The following is a 22,140-nucleotide window of genomic DNA, read 5'->3' on the forward strand; positions in this document are numbered from 1 at the left end:
GTTCCTAGATTTAATCTCCTCATCTGGAAGGAAGGACCACAAAAGCATTGAGCAACCCATCGTATTAAAGGAAGGGTGAGTTCCTGCATTGTCCCATATTCTTATACAACACGTTTACTGCTCTTCATATCGTCCCCTCAACTTTTATTTCTTACACTGTAATCATCGTCATGGATAGTTAGGTTTTTGTTGGGCCTGTCAATTTTAGTATCAAAGGAAGGTATTTATGTCTAATGATTAAATACACAAGAAAACTAGAATACCATGTTGTGTATATATTTTTAAAATTCATTCTTGGGATGTGGGCGAGGCCACGTTTATTGTCCATTCCCTGGTGGTCCCCGAGACGATGGTGGTCAGCCACCTTCTTGACCCGACTGAGCCTCTTGCACGGCCAGTTAATAGTCAGCCGCATTGCAGTAGGACTGGAGTCACATACAGGCACAGGTCGGGTAAGGATGGCAGGCTTCCTTCCCTGAAGAGGCGTTCATGAACCAGTTGGCTTTCTACAGCAATCCGACATTTCATGGTCACTTCTGCTTCTATTGATGATTTGTTAAATGCTATCCACTTCATATTTATACAAAGTGGACTCAAAAAGCTACACTTACGTTAAAACATTACTGAATCACAGAATTCACAGCCCAGAGGGAGGCCAGTCGGCCCATCACGTCTGCACTGGCTCTCGGACTGAGCAACTTCCCAGTACCGCGCCCCGGCCTTTTCCCTGACAGGATCACTGAGAGGGGTGAAAAATATAACCTTCTAATTCGAGTTTAAACAGCACTCTCCGGTGGGGCGGGTGGGGGAAGGGTGCGCGTTAGGTGAAGGATTGCAGAATCTTACGGTACAAAAGGAAGCCATTTGGACCATCAAGCATCTGCTGGCTCTTTGAAAAAGATATCCAATTAGTCTCACTCTCCCCTGTTCTTTCCCCTGTAGCTCTGTACGTTTCCCCTTTTCTTTGAGTATGGTATTTACCCAGTTCCTTTTTGAAAGTTTCTGCTGAATCTGTTTCCATCGCCCTTTCAGGCATCGCCTCCCAGACCACAACAAATCGCTGTGTAAAAAAAAAAAATCTCCTAATCTCCCTCCTGATTCTGTTACCAATGATCTTAACTGCGTGTTCTCTGGTTACTGATCCTCCTGTCGCTAGAAACAGCTTCTTCTTAGTTACTCTATCATAACTTGGGGCACCCTCTGCTAAATCTTTCTACACTTTCAAATTGTTTCTGGCCTGCTATTCTCCAGTGGTCTGAAGGTCGAACTATTTCCATTGTTCATCCACCCTAACATTTCTGCCCACATCTACCCAGGTCCAAGTGCATACTGAGTTTGACTGTCCTACGTTCTTTGTAGCTGATAACTCATTTCGGGAAAATGTTAATATTTAACGTAGGTCAACTGGACAGTGGGTGACAGTAGTTGTCACAGCAGCTGGTGGGGTGAAAGTGAGCTGTGGTATTAGCAAATCAATCGTTTTCACCAACACATGTAAGGCCAAGAATTTGGAATACGGTTTCAAATTAACTAAAGTAAATGAGGATGCAACTAATGACCTATTACTACACATTATTAAAATAAAATAACAAAGCCATCCGGACAATTTGACTATTCTAGGGACAGGACGAGGCCATTCAGCCCCTTGAGCCTGTTCTGCCATTCAGTGAGACCACTGGTGAACTGTGACCTAACTCCATGAACCCTCCTTTGCCCCATTGCCCTCAATAACTTTGGTTAACAAAAATCTATCAATCTCAGTTTTAAATGGACAATTTAGCATCAATTGCCATTTGTGGAAGAGAGTTCCAAACTTCTACCACTCTTCGCTTGTTGAAGTGTTTCCTAATCTCATTCCACAAAGGTCCGGCTCTGAGTTTTAGACCCTGCCCCATAGTCCTGGACTCCCTAACCAACAGAAATATTTTAGCTCTAACTACCCTGTCTGTTCCCCTTAATATCTTGAAAAATTTGATTGAATCACTCTTTAATCTTCAAAATTGCAGGGGTTCAGTGACTCACCCTTGTGCCTGCATGTCTCTCCCCACCCAGCAGTGTATAGTCTGGCCGCACCTGGCTGCTTATCTGCCTGTTCTGTTTCTATTTCCTTTCCATTTTTACCTGGAAGCTCTTAGTCATTGGTTTCCTGGCCTGTTCCTGCGTCATTTTACTGATGATTATCTTGTATTTATTTTTGGTCTTCCCTACAAGTTAAAGCATTTTCTCAAGTCTACCCTATTGAATCCCTTCATAATCTTAACTATCTCTATCAGATCAGCCCCTTAACCCTCGCTTTCCTGTGGAAAAGAGCCCCAGCCTCTCCTGCTGAAACTAGTCCTCTCAGTCTCAGCTGTTGTCTTTTTCTCTTCATATACCCAAATTTTATTTCTTTCTGTCGCTACTTACTTGGCTTTGAGGCTACAGTTGAAAGGTCTTTTAAGACTTACCTCAAATAAAGCCTCAAATGGTAACAGTTTATGCAGGTGAGAGGCAACCCAGTCACTGTTTGTGACCTTGCACATTCATTTCTAACGCCTGTTAGATTAAAGATCCAGAGATTAAGGCACAGGCATTCCACTCTGCCCTCAACAGCCAGTGATCCTGTCCTGCAGTGGAACTGAGTGATTTGGAGATTAGGCAGTGAGCAACCAAGTTACAGGAGAGAATGGAAACCTCAGATGCCAACACTTGCGCTGCCCGAAGATTGTGCTTTATTGATTTTGTGACAAGCTGAGGAAACTTCAGTTCGCAATGCATGCCTGATGGTGACACCAACGTCATTTGCCTAACCAAACTCTCCAGCAAGATGCCAAGCAGACAAACTTCTTTCTTAAACTGCGCAGCATTCAGGGTGACAATGTTATATTTTAATTCTTTCATGGGATGTGGGCATCACCAGCTCGGCCAGCATTTATTGCCCGCCCCTAATTGCCCCTGAGAAGGTGGTGGTGAGCTGCCTTCTTGAACCGCTGCAGTCCATGTGGTGTAGGTACACCCACAGTGCTGTTAGGGAGGGAGCTCCAGGATTTTGACCCAGCGACAGTGAAGGAACATAAAATTATCATAACATAATTCCAGAAATATTTTGAAAACCCTGTTCATATCTGTTGCCAATTATGAGTTGGATTTAATGTTTGTGATACGTTCTGTGTATTTAAACTTTAGAAGGGGATTTTCCCATTCTCCTCTCCATTCTGTGCCTTGATGAAGCTGATGCCGGTGCAGAACTGTAAATTGGAAATTGGTAATTGAGCCAAGAACCCATTCCGTTATTACCTCATGACTGGAAGTAGCAGGAGACTTAGTACGCAGAACAATCACACTGACTCTACAAGTTCAGTATGGAGTCTTGTCCCAGCGTTAATGACTGCAAAGTAGTTTGAACTGAGAGGAAGTGTTTCAGCTCTTGTCTTGGACTAGTTGTTGTGTTGTACATATTGAAAAATTGACCGATTTTAATACAACAAAGAAAAAAAATTGGGATTTATTCCCGGCGAGGTTAGTGACACAGAATAATTAGGGACAATTGTTTTTAGTTTTTTTTTTATAACTTTAACAAATGAATGTGGAGTTAAATACTTTCCAAGATTGGATATTGCTGAAAAGAGAGACATTTTGCTGAAGCTTTTTGTCTTAAGCTCATCAGCATCAATCAACGTCCTTTTCTCCTGTACTATAAATTGTTGCGACTGTTTGAAATTTGGCATTCGTGTGTTTGTCCTGACGAGTGCAAGACAATAAACTTCAGCAACATGTCTTTCCAAGATAGAGAGGGATTTTTACAAAATATTGCAGTGCACAGATCGTTGAGTCGCTGTTTGAAAATCGGCAGGACAAAGTTTGAAACGGTTGTGAAAATTTTAATTTCAAAAATAATGATCTTCAAGTATTGGGTGAGAATTTCTGCTCAATGACCGAATGAGAAGAACTTACAATGCTGTGGCTTCAACACTGAGGTAAGTTGTGGGCATCATTGGCCAGGCTGGCATTTATTGCTTGTCCCAATTACCCAGGTTCTGTACAACTGAGTGTCTTGCTAGTCAATTCAGGGAAGGAGTTAATAGGAATCAATCACTTTGTTGTGGCACTGGAGTCACATACAGACCAGACTGGGTAAGGACAGCAGGTTACCTTCCCTGAAGGGCATCAGTGAACCAGTTGGGTTTTTACGACAATCCAACAGCTTCACGGGCACCATTAACTGAGACCCAGTTTTTAAAAAATTTTAACTGAGGTCAAATTCTCAAACAGCCCTGATGGGATTTGAACTCATTTTCCCTGGGTTATTAAACCAGGCATCGTGATCATTAGACCAATAGCATAACCGTTGCAGTGCTCCACCTGGCCAGAGAGTGAAGATTAAAAGCTATAGCGTGCGGACTGGGCTTTTGAAGGGCTGATTATCTGAGCACATGTTTTGTGAATGGGGCTATCACCCATTGGGAATTTGTACTGAGAAACCGTAAATGTTCCCACAAATGAGGCGCCACGTCAGACAGATGACCCCTTGGAGAACAATAAGCTCTTTAACTACTTTCTCCCAGGTGACTTCATCACTGGCCTGGAAATCAAAAAAAAATTCAATGTTACTTATTTGGTGGCTGTAAAGATTTAGTTTGCTAACCTTCCCAGCTGATACTGATGGTTTTCCACTTAGGTTTATGATCAAGAGAGCACAGGGAAGAAATCGCTTTGGCATCAAGAACTTTAAGAAGCGATGGTTCCGTCTCACCAACCACGAGTTCACCTATCACAAGCACAAAGGTGACGTGTCACACCATTTTCTTTTTCAGACTATGAGAGTAATAGCCAGTGTCTATAATGTTCCGCTCGCTCTGCCGTGCCTCCTGGCTGTGTTACTCCCAGTTGGGTGTTCATCCCCCACGCTCTGAGGGCCCTTCCTCTATTGTTAAGCAAGTGCACACTTTCTTTAGTCAGATTATTAGGTCATTTATACAACCTCCAACCCTTCACCCGCAAACCTGCAAATCTCATTATTGCTGCCTTTTAACATGCCTTCCTGCTGAGCGATGGAATTCACTAATAAAGATCAGCCTGCATTGTTTCTGCCCCCACCTCCCTCGCGCCTGGTGACTTCATTTGCCCCCTGGCACTTCCCCCACTGCCGTAGCTTGCCGCACTCTCCTATCTCCTGTCACTTACTGACATCCAGAGTAGAGAGGTTTTTAACATTAGGAAGGGGTTCAATGGAGTCAACATAGAGAAGGTGTTTCCACTTGTGAGGGAGATCAGAACTAGGGAGCCATCAATATAAGACAGTCACTAAAAAACCCAACCAGGAATTCAAGAGAAACTTCTTCACCTAGAGAATGGTGAGAATGTGGAACTTGTGGAACAGGGAATGGTTGAGGTGAACAGTATAGATATATTTAAGGGGAAGCTGGATAGACACATGAGGGAGAATATAATAGGTTATGCTGATAGGGTGAAATGAAATAGTGTGGGAGGAGGCTCATGTGGAGCATAAACACCAGAATAGACCAGGTGGGCCGAATGGCCTGATCCTGTGCTGGATATTCTATGTAATTCTATGTAAGTTTGTTCCATTAGACTGTGACTTAATTAATGAACTTAACCAAAGGGCTTCACCTGAGCGGTGAATGACCTGCACTCTATTAGGTTTTGTTTTCAGTCTATAAGGACCCAAATTAATAAATCTTTTTCCCTATTTTCTTTTCAGGTGACCAGCCATTGTACAATATTCCAATTGAAAATATTCTTGCAGTCGAGAAACTGGAGGAAGAGTCTTTCAAAATGAAAAATGTGAGTGGGATGTAATGTGTGACTCAGAGTTGGAGATTGGAGGTTACAGACACGAAGATAGAAATGGTTAAAACTATGAAAGGCTGGGATGGGATGGTTAGAAGCAGATTGTTTCCAATAATGGAGCGGTGAAGAATGAAGGGCCAAAGATACAACCACAACAACTTGCATTTAAATAGTGCCTTTTATATAGGAAAACACTCCAGGATGTTTCACAGGACTGTAAATTGAACAAAAATTAACAATGAACCAAAGAATGAGATATTGGGATGGGAGACCAAATGCTTGGCCAAAGAGATAGGTTTTAAGAAGCATCTTGAGGGAGAGAGAGAGAGAGAGAGAGACAGACAGACAGACAGATAAGGGGAGATATTTAGTGAGCTAATTCCAGAGCTTGGAGCCCCAGGTAGCTGAAGGCATGGCTACCAATGATGGAGTGATTAAAATTGGGGATGCTCAAGAGAATTAGAGGAACACAGAGATCTCAGAGAGTCATGGGGCTGGGAGAGGTGGCAGAGATAGAGCGGGGGAAAGGCCAAAGAGGGATTTGAGAACAAGAATGAAAATTTTAATATTGGGGCGTTCTTGGACCAGTGTAGATCAGTGAGCAGAGAGCTGATTGGAGATCAGGACCTGGAGGGGATTGGAGTAATGGATGAGCCAAAGGTTTATGGAGGATGGAAGATGAGAAGCTGGTCAGGACAGCAATATAGTCAAGTCTGGAGATGACAGAAGTATGGATGGTGGATTATTTATTTGTTCATGGGCTGTGGGCATTGCTGGCTAGGCCAGCATTTATTGCCCATCCCTAATTGCCCTTGTTCAGAGAGCATTTTAAGGGTCAAGCACATTGCTGTGGGTCTGGAGTCACATGTAGGTCAGACCAGGTAAGGACAGCAGATTTCCTTCCCTTTGAACCAGATGGGTTTTTGTAACAATCAGCAATGGTTTCATTGTCATCATTAGACTTTAAATTCCAAATCTTTAATTGGATTTAAATTTCCTCATCTGTCATGGTGGAATTTGAACCTGGGTCCCCAGAGCATTACCTGAATACCAGGCCAGTGACAATAGCACTGTGCCACTACATCACACGTAGGGGTTTTGGTGATGGATTGGGTATGGTGTCAGGAATTGAGCTCAGGGTCAAACAGTCTGGTTCAGACTAAGACTGTGTCCAGGGAGCAGGTTGGACTGGGTGCTGAAGTAACAAGAGTTTGTGGCAATAACTAAAAACGATGGCTGCAGCCTTCCCCATGTTTAATTGAGGGAAATCGCCGCTGATGTAGGATTGCTGTCCTGCCTCTCTTGCCGAATCATAGCTCCAAGACAATCAACCAGTCGACTTACAGAAAATCGAGGAACGTGATTACTGCCTAAAGTTGTTGGATTCTCGTTTAAACCAGAGTTCAACTATTATTTCCTGTTGTTTAATTCAGATGTTTCAAGTAATTCAGCCAGAAAGAGCATTGTACATACAGGCCAACAACTGTGTGGAAGCAAAAGATTGGATTGACATCTTGACTAAAGTTAGCCAGTGCAACAAGAAGCGATTGACCAAGTACCATCCCTCAGCCTACCTCAACGGGCACTGGTTATGCTGCAAGGCCAGTGCAGACTCTGCGCCAGGCTGTACTCCGTGCACAGGGTAAGAGTTGTTACACTTTGCACTTGTGTTAAACGGAGCGTAATGGACAGTTTCTTAAAACACAGGAGCATCAGTTAAAGAGTGATCCCAGCATTCCAGCATTCCTGTATCCCTTACTTGCAAAGAATCAGAGGATTTTGCAGCATGGAAGGAGGCCATTTGGCCCATCGTGTCAGTGCAGGCTCTTTGAAAGATCTATCCCTGAGTCTTGTTTCCCTGTCACACAGAATGCCTTTTAAAGTTTTTTCTTTATCGCAGCCCCTTCCCTTTTAAAAGAGGTTCTGGGTTCTGTTTCCCTTGCTGTTTCTAGATGGGCATTCCATATCCTACTATCCTTGGCATGAAAAAAAATTCTCCCAACTTGTTACTTTGATCTATAATGTATACCCACTAGTTACTGACTTATTAACTAGTGTAACTAATTTACCCCGGTTTACTTTATCAAAACTTATCCATCAGACCCCTTCTAAACCTCCCTGAGCTCTAACGAAATGAACTCCAATTTCATCGTCTAAGAACATAAGAGCAGGCACAGGGCCATTCAGCCCCTCAAGCCTACTCTGCCATTCAGTAAAATCATGGTTGATCTTTTACCTCAACTCCACCTTCCCACCATATCCCCATATCGCTCGACTCCCTAAGTGCGCAAGAAATCCATTGGTCTTTTGTCTTGAATCTACTCAACAACTATGTGCAGCCCTCTGGAGTAGAGCATTTCAAAGATTCACGACCCTCTGAGTGAAGAAATTTCTCCTCATCTCAATTCTAAATGGCCGACCCCTTATCCTGAGACTATTACTCCTGGTTCTAGACTCTCTAGCCAGAGGAATATCAACCCTGTTGAGTCTTTGTTCACAGCTGAAGCCTCTTGTCACTGGTATCATCTCAGTGAATTTCTGGGGTACACTCTCCAAGGCCTTGACGTTTATCCTAAAATGTACAAAAGTGGACTCGGTGTTTTAGCTGCAGAGGGCAGTGATCTGTAGAGGTTTAGCTTCTTAAGGCCAAAATGAACCTTAATTCATTAAAAACAAGAGAATGCTATGTGGTTTAAGTGGTCTTTCTTGTTGTGTGCAGTGGCCTACCAGCCAACATCCAGCTAGATGTGGATGGTGACAGGGAGACTGAGCACATATATTCACTCTACAACAACTACAGGACCAAGTTGGAGAAGATGCAAGGTGAAGTATACAAAGATTCTTACAGTAAAGTTCTGTGTTAACACTAATGCAAGAGATGGCAGAGGATGACCTGCTGAATGTAGAAGCTGCTGGGGTGGAAGATGAGGACAAGGGGAGCTCTCTTGTGGTCCTGGGAAGTGAGATGTTTTACGATCCACCCTCAGGACATTGGCCCTTCTTATAGTTGTCCTAACTGAGAGGCCAATTAAAGAGTCAACCATGTTGGTGTGGGACTGGAGTCACATATGGACCCAGACCAGGTAAGGATGGCAGATTTCCTTCCCTAATGGACATTAGTGAAACAGTTGGATTTTTATGACGACCCAATAGCTTTAGGACAACTTTTACTGAGACCAGTTCTTTACATCCCCCTCCTCCTCTTCCTCCAGGTACCATGCCCTAAGAGAGCATTGGTGACCATGGATTTCCATTCGGCGATGCTTGGCAAAGTACTGCGGTGGTTTGCCGTTGCCTTCTGCAGTATGGCTGACCAGGGAACTCTCCCGCTCTTACCGCCTGTCATCAGGAAGCATTTAAAGTTGATAATCAATTTGCTTGACCACATTACGGAAGAGAACCTTCTGTAGCCATCGATTGCTGAAGTGGGACTTGAACCCAGCGATGGGGATGCTACCCCTCTGCGTACGAGACCTCCTTCTAAACAGCATTGAAATTCTAAAGCTGCTGAGTGGCATTGGAATTCGCTGGATTAAAACAGATCTCTGCGTTACTGCCATACCCATGGACTGTAAACTGTTGCTTTGGGGGCTACTTAGAAAGAGCCCTGTGTTGATCTATCAACTAATCATTATCTTCGGGATGTCCCAAGCTGCTTCACAACCAGTGATTGATTAAAAGTGTAAAATGAATTATTGATTCATAACCAGTTAACTGTTTAAACGTTAAGGGGTTGTTAAACACATAAAGCACCATGTTTGGAGTACTGTGCACTGTTGGGTCTCCATACTATAAAAATGATATGGGGATACTGTTGAAAGTGCAAAAAGGATTTGCAAGGATGATGAAGAACTTGGAGCTTAAAACGTTCAAGAAAAATTGAACGGAATGGAGCTCTTTTCTCTAAAAGCGAGAAGGCTGAGGGATGACCTGACTGAGGTCTTTAATATTATGAAGGAGTTTGATCAGGTAGTTGAGGAGAAGATGTTCCCACTTGTGGGGTAAACCAGTACTAGGGGCCATAAATATAAGATAGTTACTAATAAATCCAATCAGGAATTCAGGAGAAACTCCTTTACCCAGAGAGTGGTGAGAATGTGACACTGACTATCACAGGGAGCTCTTGAGGTAAATAGTATAAGGTACATGTAAGGGGAAGCTGGATAAATATGAGGGAGAAATGAATAGAAGGATATGCTGATAGCGTGAGATGGAAAGTGTTAGGAAACTTCTTTGCAGGATAAATACCTAACCAGCATTGACCAGTTGGGCTGAATGGCCTGACACTACTGTGAATTCTTTATGGAGGACCTGAGGAGGTTGCAGATGGATATAAATAGGTTGAGTGTGTGGGCAAAGGTCTGACAAATGGGGTTTAATGTGGGAAAATGTGAAGTTGTTCACTCTGGCAGGAAGAACAGAAAAGCAGAATATTACTTAAATAGAGAAAGGCTGCATAATTCTGAGGTGCAGCGGGATCTGGGTGTTCTAGTACATGAGTCACAAAAAGTTAGTTTGCAGGTACAACAAGTAATTAAGAAGGTTAATGGAATGCTATCCTTTGTTACGAGAGGGATTGAACATAAAAGTAAGGATGTTATGCTTCAATTATACATGGCATTGGTGAGACTGCACCTCAAATACTGTATGCGGTTTTGATCTCTTTACTTAAGGAAGGATGTTAATGAGTTGGAGGCGGTTCAGAGGAGGTTTACTAGATTGATACCTGGAATGAGTGGGTTGTCTTATGAGGAAAGGTTGGACAGACTGGGCTTGTTTCCACTGGAGTTTAGAGGAGTGAGGGGCGATTTGATTGAAGTTTACAAGATCCTGAACGGCCTTGACTAGATGGATGTGGAAAGGATGTTTCCTCTTGTGGGTGAGAACTAGAGGGGGCACTGTTTTAAAATTAGGGGTTGATCTTTTAGGACAGAGATGAGGAGAATTTTTTTCTCTCAGACGGTTGTGAGACTTTGGAACTCTCTGCCTCAGAAGGTGATGGAGGCGGGGTTATTGAATATTTTTTAGGAAGAGGGAGATAGATTCTCGTTAGGCAAGGGAATCAAAGGTTATCGGGGTTAGATGGGAATGTGGAAATCGAACGACAAGAAGATCAGCCATGGTCTTATTGAATGGCGGAGCAGGCTCGAGGGGCTGAATGGTCTATTCCTGTTCCTATTTCTTATGTTCTTAATGTAATTCAATGTGAAGAGGTAATTTCCTGGTGTTATACTACAGCTGGGGAGTGATATCAGCTTTCTAAAAAAACATTTTCTCCAAAGTTTTGTCTGGGAGACTCAAAGCTGGAGACCTGTTCCACGCTTCATGTGGGTGAACCTGCACAGTGAACCTGAGTCAGCTGCTGGTACATCCCTTTCTTACCTGATGTCCCTGTTCACTAAGGTTCGAGCAGGGAGCTCAGGCTGATTTTCATCCTCACCCTCCCTAGCCCAAAGACACTGAACACAGTAGCTGTGTCCCATTTATTGCTCCAACTATTATCAGCTGACTCAATCCCAACCTGGAATTGAACTCAAGATTTAATAGTATTTAGAACTTAGTGGTAGAATAGGAGCTGCTTTAACTAATACCTTGTGCTAACTTTTCTTTAAGTTTAATGGTTATCTCTGTGCTCATCAAACTCTGGCCTCGTGTACATTCCTGATTTCCAGCATTCCACCATTGGCGGCCGTGCCTTCAGCTGTCCGGGGCCTAAGCTCTGGAACTCCCTACCTAAACCTCTCCTTTTCTCTCTCCTCTTTTAGGTCATTCCTTAAGACCTATCTGTTTGACCAAGTTTTTGGTCACTTACCCTAATATCTGCTCCTGTGACTGAATCTGGTAATGTCTTGAGATGTGCTGTAGAAATGCAAGTTCTCATTATTGTTCTATTTCTCAAAGTAATCACCTCCATTTCCTTCTTGTTACCAGAGGCATGTGGTAGTAAGTCTGTGTATGATGGTCCGGAGCAGGAGGAATATTCATCGTTCATTATCGATGACCCTCAGGAGACGTATAAAGTGTCTAAACAGATTCTAGCTGCAGTTCGAACCCTGGAGTTGGAGCATGCTCAATATACGAAGAATAAGTTCAAGAGGACCAAGTATGGCAGCCAGTAAGTGTTACAACTTGCTCAAGTTGTTCCTTCCTGCAATAATCTACTCCTTTTAAAATGTGTCGAAATGCATAGGGTGGGAGTGGGCTCATGAGGATCATAAACACTGGCAGGGGCCAGTTGGGCAGAGTGGCCTGTTTCTGTGCTGTAAATACTTCGCAATAATCCTGTTCTCACATTGTCATTGCTGCATTGATCCATTAATCATGTGGGAGCATCACCAGAGACATGGGGAGTCTCTTTAATTTTTAGGGTTATGCCCATGTTAAGTCCAAGAAAAGAGGGTGAGTGGGCAAGACTCACTTCTCTCCCTCCCTGAACCTTCACACTTTCACCATGGCTTGGCATGGCTGGGGTGGGAAAGAACAGGTAGAATCATAGAATGCTACAGCACAGAGGAAGGCCATTCAGCCCATCGTACCTGTGCCAGCTCTTTGTAAGAGCTATCCTATTAGTTGCATCTCCTTGCCCTTTTCCCACAGACCTGCATTATTATTCCTCTTCAAATATTTCTCCAATTCTCTTTTGTAAGTTATTATTGAAAAAATGTTTCTTAATTTTGCCTCCGATTCTTTTGTCAATTACCTTCAATCTGCCCCCCTCTAGTTACCCAACCTCCTGCCACTGGAAACAGTTTCTCCTTATTTACTCTATCAAAATCTTTCATGATTTTGAGCAGCTCTATTAAATCTCCTCTTAACCTTCTCTGCTCCAAGGAGAACAATCCCAGCTTCTCCAGTCTCTTCCATGTTAACTGAATTCCCTCATCCCTGGTCCCATTCTGGCCAAACTCCTCCACACCCTCTCCAAGATCTTGACATCCTTCCTAAAGTAAGGTGCCTGTAGTTGGATACAATCCTCCAGCTAAGGTCTAACCAGTGTTTTCTAAATGCTTAGCATAATTTCCTTGTTTTTGTATTCAGTATTATAGCCAGCTTATCAACCTGCCTTAACACCTTCAACATCTTCTGAACAGACACCCCCGTTATTTCATGTGTGTAACGAATTGCACTTAAAAGATGCATTTTTGATTGCGCATCTTTTTTTTATTTTAGGGAGCATCCAATTGGTGATAAGTCTCTTCAGTGTTACATAACTCAAAACTCAGGATCTTCAACCAATTCCGTGTGACCAACTGCCTGAAGGAAGACCTGGGAATGCCAAGAGTATTACTTTATACCTGAAGGAGCTGGATATTTAGTGGCCACAGACTGAAAATGAGGTTTTAAAACGCAGAAGATAATTCGTATGATACGTTCAGATTTGAAGCATTCAACCTACACACGTTCCTTCTGATTTTAACAATGTTTTCACAAACAGTTACAGTGTGCACTTTTAGTCATCTGATGGTGACAGATGACTAGCCATTTGCCTTTAAGGCAATTATTTTTTTAACTGCTTCTGGGAGGTGATCAGTTCAATGATCATTGAAAGTGAACCAGTCTGTAAGCAACTCCAGTGTAAAGTTTTGAGAATTGTTGGATCCAAGCCAAGCTGAGTATTGAAGTAAGGAAAGCAATAGAATCTCACAAGCTGCAAGCGCACAATGGTAAACTCGGGGAACACCACTAGACAGAGCCTCGGACTGAGAGTGGGGTTTTACTTCCTGATGCGTCCCATCCAAGGAATGGAGGGATGGGGGAATCTGTGCCTCAGTAAAGCCTTGTGAGTTTACCCTTTAGACATGTCAATATCAGTTAGTATTCACCCCAGAATCCCGCTGACCTCCACCCCTCTGCCCCCCACCAACCATGAAAAGACACCCATTACACAGCAGACTTTTCTGAATTGCACTGCAAACTGCTCCTCTTTGCTCCTGGGTTGAGGATTCTGTTTCCAGGGAGAGGATGCGCCCAGTATTGCCACCGTGTCCGGTCCATGAAGCTATTAGGCACTGTTCTCTTCTACAGTTGGCACCAGTCATCTCAGTGCCATTTGGCAAACTCCTGGGTGTGTGTATGTGAGGGCACCATGTCCCCATGAATCCTGCATTGTTAAACTGTGTCACTCAGACAAAACTGTTGTCTGCAGCTGGAAAAAAGACTCTTAACTTCTGTGCCATTTCCTGTTGTATCGTGTGTGCAGTCTTAGAAGCCCTTTCATTTAATGGAATTGTGTATGCCATAGCGACAGAGCATGCAGTGGTGGCACTGCCTGTACAGCCCACCTGACACAGTACAATGACTGAAGCAGTGTGCGTAATCTTGCATTGACGTATCCTGCATCAGGGATACGACATGTATCATCGTCCATACACTGTGATAAAGGCAATTTGTTAGTGCCATTACTAATGACCGTTGTAGAGTTTGGGGCCCAGGTACTCTGCTGTGGAATATTTACTGACCCCCCCCCATGCCTCCTGCTTCAGTTTTAACAGAAAGTAGGACTCAAATCTTCATTTGCAATCGCACATTTTTATCTAAAGGGATGAAAATACGACCACAATTGTAGGTAGATAGAATTCCTCTGAAGCTGCAGGGAGTTGTCCATTAGTATGTATCTGTTTTTAAGAGAAGCACTGTCCTAGTGATAGAATTGGTTTATCATGTTTTAGAAAAATGTTGAATAGATTGTATAGTAGTAGTATTCCTGACCTGTCAAAAGGAAAACGGATTGAGAAGTGTTCAATTCCATGGAGAGTCTCCATTAGACCTGCCAGCTGAACAGATTCTCCTGCAATGCTTGTAAGTTAACACTTTACCTAGAATACTAATCGGACACCTTGCATTTTTAACTGCCAAAATAAAATCACAAGTTTTTAAACAGCTGTCTGTTCATGCTTTTAACACAATTGGGCAACATGTTCCCAAGGATCGAAGGGGTGAGTGGGAGGGTAAATAGGGAAGTGTAGTAAGGAGGGCAAAGTAGAGGGTGAAAACTGTACTTCCCAGAATGGGAAATTAACTTGAGTGAGAACTCATCGTTAAACAATTCCAAACATCTTGGCTCCTAATCCCCTGACTCTTCTATTGAACCTTCACATTGTGCAATTATTGTCAACTGACAGTTTAAAACAAAAGGATTTTGAGAGTGCCTTTCAAGACATTTCATAATGCTTTACAGTCTGTGAAGTGCTTTGGAAGTGTAGTCACTGTTGCAACATGACAGCCAATTTGTCCACAGCAATAAGCTAAATGGCCAGATATTTTATGATAAAAACAAAAACAGAATTACCTGGAAAAACTCAGCAGGTCAGGCAGCATCGGCGGAGAAGAAAAGAGTTGACGTTTCGAGTCCTCATGACCCTTCGACAGAACTTGAGTTCGAGTCCAGGAAAGAGCTGAAATATAAGCTGGTTTAAGGTGTGTGTGTGGGGGGCGGAGAGATAGAGAGACAGAGAGGTGGAGGGGGTTGGTGTGGTTGTAGCGACAAACAAGCAGTGATAGAAGCAGATCATCAAAAGATGTCAACAACAATAGTACAATAGAACACATAGGTGTTAAAGTTAAAGTTGGTGATATTATCTAAACGAATGTGCTAATTAAGAATGGATGGTAGGGCATTCAAGGTATAGCTCTAGTGGGTTTTTTTTTTTATTTTATATAATGGAAATAGGTGGGAAAAGGAAAATCTTTATAATTTATTGGGAAAAAAAAGAAGGGGGAAACAGAAAGGGGGTGGGGATGGGGGAGGGGACTCACGACCTAAAGTTGTTGAATTCAATATTCAGTCCGGAAGGCTGTAAAGTCCCTAGTCGGAAGATGAGGTGTTGTTCCTCCAGTTTGCGTTGGGCTTCACTGGAACAATGCAGCAAGCCAAGGACAGACATGTGGGCAAGAGAGCAGGGTGGAGTGTTAAAATGGCAAGCGACAGGGAGGTTTGGGTCATTCTTGCGGACAGACCGCAGGTGTTCTGCAAAGCGGTCGCCCAGTTTACGTTTGGTCTCTCCAATGTAGAGGAGACCACATTGGGAGCAACGAATGCAGTAGACTAAGTTGGGGGAAATGCAAGTGAAATGCTGCTTCACTTGAAAGGAGTGTTTGGGTCCTTGGACGGTGAGGAGAGAGGAAGTGAAGGGGCAGGTGTTGCATCTTTTGCGTGGGCAAGGGGTTGTGCCATAGGAGGGGGTTGAGGAGTAGGGGGTGATGGAGGAGTGGACCAGGGTGTCCCGGAGGGAGCGATCCCTACGGAATGCCGATAAGGGGGGTGAAGGGAAGATGTGTTTGGTAGTGGCATCATGCTGGAGTTGGCGGAAATGGCGGAGGATGATCCTTTGAATGCGGAGGCTGGTGGGGTGATAAGTGAGGACAAGGGGGACCCTATCATGTTTCTGGGAGGGAGGAGAAGGAGTGAGGGCGGATGCGCGGGAGATGGGCCGGACACGGTTGAGGGCCCTGTCAACGACCGTGGGTGGAAAACCTCGGTTAAGGAAGAAGGAGGACATGTCAGAGGAACTGTTTTTGAATGTAGCATCATCGGAACAGATGCGACGGAGGCGAAGGAACTGAGAGAATGGGATGGAGTCCTTACAGGAAGTGGGGTGTGAGGAGCTGTAGTCGAGATAGCTGTGGGTGTCGGTGGGTTTGTAATGGATATTGGTGGACAGTCTATCACCAGAGATTGAGACAGAGAGGTCAAGGAAGGGAAGGGAAGTGTCAGAGATGGACCACGTGAAAATGATGGAGGGGTGGAGATTGGAAGCAAAATTAATAAATTTTTCCAAGTCCTGACGAGAGCATGAAGCAGCACCAAAGTAATCATCGATGTACCGGAGAAAGAGTTGTGGAAGGGGGCCGGAGTAGGACTGCAACAAGGAATGTTCCACATACCCCATAAAGAGACAGGCATAGCTGGGGCCCATGCGGGTACCCATAGCCACACCTTTTATTTGGAGGAAGTGAGAGGAGTTGAAGGAGAAATTGTTCAGCGTGAGAACAAGTTCAGCCAGACGGAGGAGAGTAGTGGTGGATGGGGATTGTTCGGGCCTCTGTTCGAGGAAGAAGCTAAGGGCCCTCAGACCATCCTGGTGGGGGATGGAGGTGTAGAGGGATTGGACGTCCATGGTGAAGAGGAAGCGGTAGGGGCCAGGGAACTGGAAATTGTTGATGTGACGTAAGGTGTCAGAGGAATCACGGATGTAGGTGGGAAGGGACTGGACAAGGGGAGAGAGAAGGGAGTCAAGATAACGAGAAATGAGTTCTGTGGGGCAGGAGCAAGCTGAGACGATCGGTCTACCGGGGCAGTTCTGTTTGTGGATTTTGGGTAGGAGATAGAAGCGGGCCGTCCGAGGTTGGGCAACTATCAGGTTGGAAGCTGTGGGAGGGAGATCCCCAGAGGAGATGAGGTCAGTGACAGTCCTGGAAACAGTGGCTTGATGTTCAGTGGTGGGGTCATGGTCCAGGGAGAGGTAGGAGGAAGTGTCTGCGAGTTGACGCTCAGCCTCCGCGTGGTAGAGGTCAGTGCGCCAGACAACAACAGCACCACCCTTGTCAGCAGGTTTGATGACAATGTCAGGGTTGGACCTGAGAGAATGGAGTGCAGTAAGTTCAGAGAGAGACAGGTTAGAATGGGTGAGAGGAGCAGAGAAATTGAGACGACTAATGTCGCGCCGACAGTTCTCAATGAAAAGATCGAGAGAAGGTAAGAATCCAGAGGGAGGGGTCCAGGTGGAGGGAGAATATTGAAGATGGGTAAAAGGATCCGTTGAACTGGGAGAGGGCTCCTGCCCAAAGAAGTGAGCCCGGAGACGAAGACGGCGGAAGAAGAGTTCAGTATCATGCCGAGCCCGAAATTCATTGAGGTGAGGGCGTAAGGGTATGAAACTAAGTCCTTTGCTGAGCACTGAACGTTCAGCATCGGAGAGGGGAAGGTCAGGGGGTATAGTGAATACACGGCTGGGGCTGGGATTGGAAGATGGGGTGGGGACGGTGGGACAGGCAGGGGTGGAGGGTCCTAGATGGGTGTTGGTGTCGATGAGTTGTTGGAGCTTGCGTTCCTTAGCACTTGAGAGAAACAGAAAAAGTTTCTTGTTGAGGCGTCGGATGAGCCGAAGAATAAAATGAAACTGGGGGCACGCGCAGCTTTGAAAAAGGGTACGGCGGTGCTGCTGGAGGGAGAGGTCGAGTGTGTTCATATGGCGGCATATGGCACTGAGAGTGGATTTCAGAATGTGACGGGAACAGCAGTCCGAGAAACGTTTTATGTCCCGGAGATACCTGTAATCCTGGGTGGGTTCGAAACATGAGGGGTGGAATTTCAGTTGAAATCCATGTGGGGTAGTCGGAGACGGAGACAGTCACTGAGAAAGGAGATATGGCTGTGAAAGCGGGTTTTAGTAAACACCTTGTCAAACACTAGGAGAGAAATGGAAAGCAATGAAGGTGAACAAGGCAACAGAGAAATCCGGAAATCTTGTCGCAGAGAGGAACAGAACTTCTTCAAGGAGGTAGGCATTTCTTGAAGAGCACTGGCAGTCAATTAAACACAGAGATAAAAACAAAAAAACTGCGGATGCTGGAAATCCAAAACAAAAACAGAATTACCTGGAAAAACTCAGCAGGTCAGGCAGCATCGGCGGAGAAGAAAAGAGTTGACGTTTCGAGTCCTCATGACCCTTCGACAGAACTTGAGTTCGAGTCCAGGAAAGAGCTGAAATATAAGCTGGTTTAAGGTGTGTGTGTGGGGGGCGGAGAGATAGAGAGACAGAGAGGTGGAGGGGGTTGGTGTGGTTGTAGCGACAAACAAGCAGTGATAGAAGCAGATCATCAAAAGATGTCAACAACAATAGTACAATAGAACACATAGGTGTTAAAGTTAAAGTTGGTGATATTATCTAAACGAATGTGCTAATTAAGAATGGATGGTAGGGCATTCAAGGTATAGCTCTAGTGGGTTTTTTTTTATTTTATATAATGGAAATAGGTGGGAAAAGGAAAATCTTTATAATTTATTGGGAAAAAAAAGAAGGGGGAAACAGAAAGGGGGTGGGGATGGGGGAGGGGACTCACGACCTAAAGTTGTTGAATTCAATATTCAGTCCGGAAGGCTGTAAAGTCCCTAGTCGGAAGATGAGGTGTTGTTCCTCCAGTGTGCGTTGGGCTTCACTGGAACAATGCAGCAAGCCAAGGACAGACATGTGGGCAAGAGAGCAGGGTGGAGTGTTAAAATGGCAAGCGACAGGGAGGTTTGGGTCATTCTTGCGGACAGACCGCAGGTGTTCTGCAAAGCGGTCGCCCAGTTTACGTTTGGTCTCTCCAATGTAGAGGAGACCACATTGGGAGCAACGAATGCAGTAGACTAAGTTGGGGGAAATGCAAGTGAAATGCTGCTTCACTTGAAAGGAGTGTTTGGGTCCTTGGACGGTGAGGAGAGAGGAAGTGAAGGGGCAGGTGTTGCATCTTTTGCGTGGGCAAGGGGTTGTGCCATAGGAGGGGGTTGAGGAGTAGGGGGTGATGGAGGAGTGGACCAGGGTGTCCCGGAGGGAGCGATCCCTACGGAATGCCGATAAGGGGGGTGAAGGGAAGATGTGTTTGGTAGTGGCATCATGCTGGAGTTGGCGGAAATGGCGGAGGATGATCCTTTGAATGCGGAGGCTGGTGGGGTGATAAGTGAGGACAAGGGGGACCCTATCATGTTTCTGGGAGGGAGGAGAAGGAGTGAGGGCGGATGCGCGGGAGATGGGCCGGACACGATTGAGGGCCCTGTCAACGACCGTGGGTGGAAAACCTCGGTTAAGGAAGAAGGAGGACATGTCAGAGGAACTGTTTTTGAATGTAGCATCATCGGAACAGATGCGACGGAGGCGAAGGAACTGAGAGAATGGGATGGAGTCCTTACAGGAAGTGGGGTGTGAGGAGCTGTAGTCGAGATAGCTGTGGGTGTCGGTGGGTTTGTAATGGATATTGGTGGACAGTCTATCACCAGAGATTGAGACAGAGAGGTCAAGGAAGGGAAGGGAAGTGTCAGAGATGGACCACGTGAAAATGATGGAGGGGTGGAGATTGGAAGCAAAATTAATAAATTTTTCCAAGTCCTGACGAGAGCATGAAGCAGCACCAAAGTAATCATCGATGTACCGGAGAAAGAGTTGTGGAAGGGGGCTGGAGTAGGACTGCAACAAGGAATGTTCCACATACCCCATAAAGAGACAGGCATAGCTGGGGCCCATGCGGGTACCCATAGCCACACCTTTTATTTGGAGGAAGTGAGAGGAGTTGAAGGAGAAATTGTTCAGCGTGAGAACAAGTCCAACCCTGACATTGTCATCAAACCTGCTGACAAGGGTGGTGCTGTTGTTGTCTGGCGCACTGACCTCTACCACGCGGAGGCTGAGCGTCAACTCGCAGACACTTCCTCCTACCTCTCCCTGGACCATGACCCCACCACTGAACATCAAGCCACTGTTTCCAGGACTGTCACTGACCTCATCTCCTCTGGGGATCTCCCTCCCACAGCTTCCAACCTGATAGTTGCCCAACCTCGGACGGCCCGATTCTATCTCCTACCCAAAATCCACAAACAGAACTGCCCCGGTAGACCGATCGTCTCAGCTTGCTCCTGCCCCACAGAACTCATTTCTCGTTATCTTGACTCCCTTCTCTCTCCCCTTGTCCAGTCCCTTCCCACCTACATCCGTGATTCCTCTGACACCTTACGTCACATCAACAATTTCCAGTTCCCTGGCCCCTACCGCTTCCTCTTCACCATGGACGTCCAATCCCTCTACACCTCCATCCCCCACCAGGATGGTCTGAGGGCCCTTAGCTTCTTCCTCGAACAGAGGCCCGAACAATCCCCATCCACCACTACTCTCCTCCGTCTGGCTGAACTTGTTCTCACGCTGAACAATTTCTCCTTCAACTCCTCTCACTTCCTCCAAATAAAAGGTGTGGCTATGGGTACCCGCATGGGCCCCAGCTATGCCTGTCTCTTTATGGGGTATGTGGAACATTCCTTGTTGCAGTCCTACTCCGGCCCCCTTCCACAACTCTTTCTCCGGTACATCGATGATTACTTTGGTGCTGCTTCATGCTCTCGTCAGGACTTGGAAAAATTTATTAATTTTGCTTCCAATCTCCACCCCTCCATCATTTTCACGTGGTCCATCTCTGACACTTCCCTTCCCTTCCTTGACCTCTCTGTCTCAATCTCTGGTGATAGACTGTCCACCAATATCCATTACAAACCCACCGACACCCACAGCTATCTCGACTACAGCTCCTCACACCCCACTTCCTGTAAGGACTCCATCCCATTCTCTCAGTTCCTTCGCCTCCGTCGCATCTGTTCCGATGATGCTACATTCAAAAACAGTTCCTCTGACATGTCCTCCTTCTTCCTTAACCGAGGTTTTCCACCCACGGTCGTTGACAGGGCCCTCAACCGTGTCCGGCCCATCTCCCGCGCATCCGCCCTCACTCCTTCTCCTCCCTCCCAGAAACATGATAGGGTCCCCCTTGTCCTCACTTATCACCCCACCAGCCTCCGCATTCAAAGGATCATCCTCCGCCATTTCCGCCAACTCCAGCATGATGCCACTACCAAACACATCTTCCCTTCACCCCCCTTATCGGCATTCCGTAGGGATCGCTCCCTCCGGGACACCCTGGTCCACTCCTCCATCACCCCCTACTCCTCAACCCCCTCCTATGGCACAACCCCTTGCCCACGCAAAAGATGCAACACCTGCCCCTTCACTTCCTCTCTCCTCACCGTCCAAGGACCCAAACACTCCTTTCAAGTGAAGCAGCATTTCACTTGCATTTCCCCCAACTTAGTCTACTGCATTCGTTGCTCCCAATGTGGTCTCCCCTACATTGGAGAGACCAAACGTAAACTGGGCGACCGCTTTGCAGAACACCTGCGGTCTGTCCGCAAGAATGACCCAAACCTCCCTGTCGCTTGCCATTTTAACACTCCACCCTGCTCTCTTGCCCACATGTCTGTCCTTGGCTTGCTGCATTGTTCCAGTGAAGCCCAACGCAAACTGGAGGAACAACACCTCATCTTCCGACTAGGGACTTTACAGCCTTCCGGACTGAATATTGAATTCAACAACTTTAGGTCGTGAGTCCCCTCCCCCATCCCCACCCCCTTTCTGTTTCCCCCTTCTTTTTTTTCCCAATAAATTATAAAGATTTTCCTTTTCCCACCTATTTCCATTATATAAAATAAAAAAAAAACCCACTAGAGCTATACCTTGAATGCCCTACCATCCATTCTTAATTAGCACATTCGTTTAGATAATATCACCAACTTTAACTTTAACACCTATGTGTTCTATTGTACTATTGTTG

The 22,140-nt window shown here is 45.4% G+C and overlaps 1 protein-coding gene across 1 annotated transcript in view; it reads left to right on the forward strand.

Moving 5' to 3' along the window:
* The window catches only part of rasa3 (RAS p21 protein activator 3), a 181,078-nt gene extending 166,410 nt beyond the window's left edge, over positions 1 to 14,668 (forward strand). The window contains exons 18-24 of the mRNA XM_041199605.1: positions 2 to 75; positions 4,658 to 4,764; positions 5,702 to 5,784; positions 7,224 to 7,432; positions 8,510 to 8,613; positions 11,722 to 11,905; positions 12,961 to 14,668. Coding sequence (XP_041055539.1) covers positions 2 to 75; positions 4,658 to 4,764; positions 5,702 to 5,784; positions 7,224 to 7,432; positions 8,510 to 8,613; positions 11,722 to 11,905; positions 12,961 to 13,036 — 837 coding nt within the window. The 3' untranslated portion in view covers positions 13,037 to 14,668. The remainder of the gene's footprint in view (position 1; positions 76 to 4,657; positions 4,765 to 5,701; positions 5,785 to 7,223; positions 7,433 to 8,509; positions 8,614 to 11,721; positions 11,906 to 12,960) is intronic.
* Positions 14,669 to 22,140: the final 7,472 nt, after the last annotated feature.

The sequence above is a fragment of the Carcharodon carcharias genome, chromosome 11, assembly GCF_017639515.1.
Source record: "Carcharodon carcharias isolate sCarCar2 chromosome 11, sCarCar2.pri, whole genome shotgun sequence".
NCBI lineage: Eukaryota > Metazoa > Chordata > Chondrichthyes > Lamniformes > Lamnidae > Carcharodon > Carcharodon carcharias.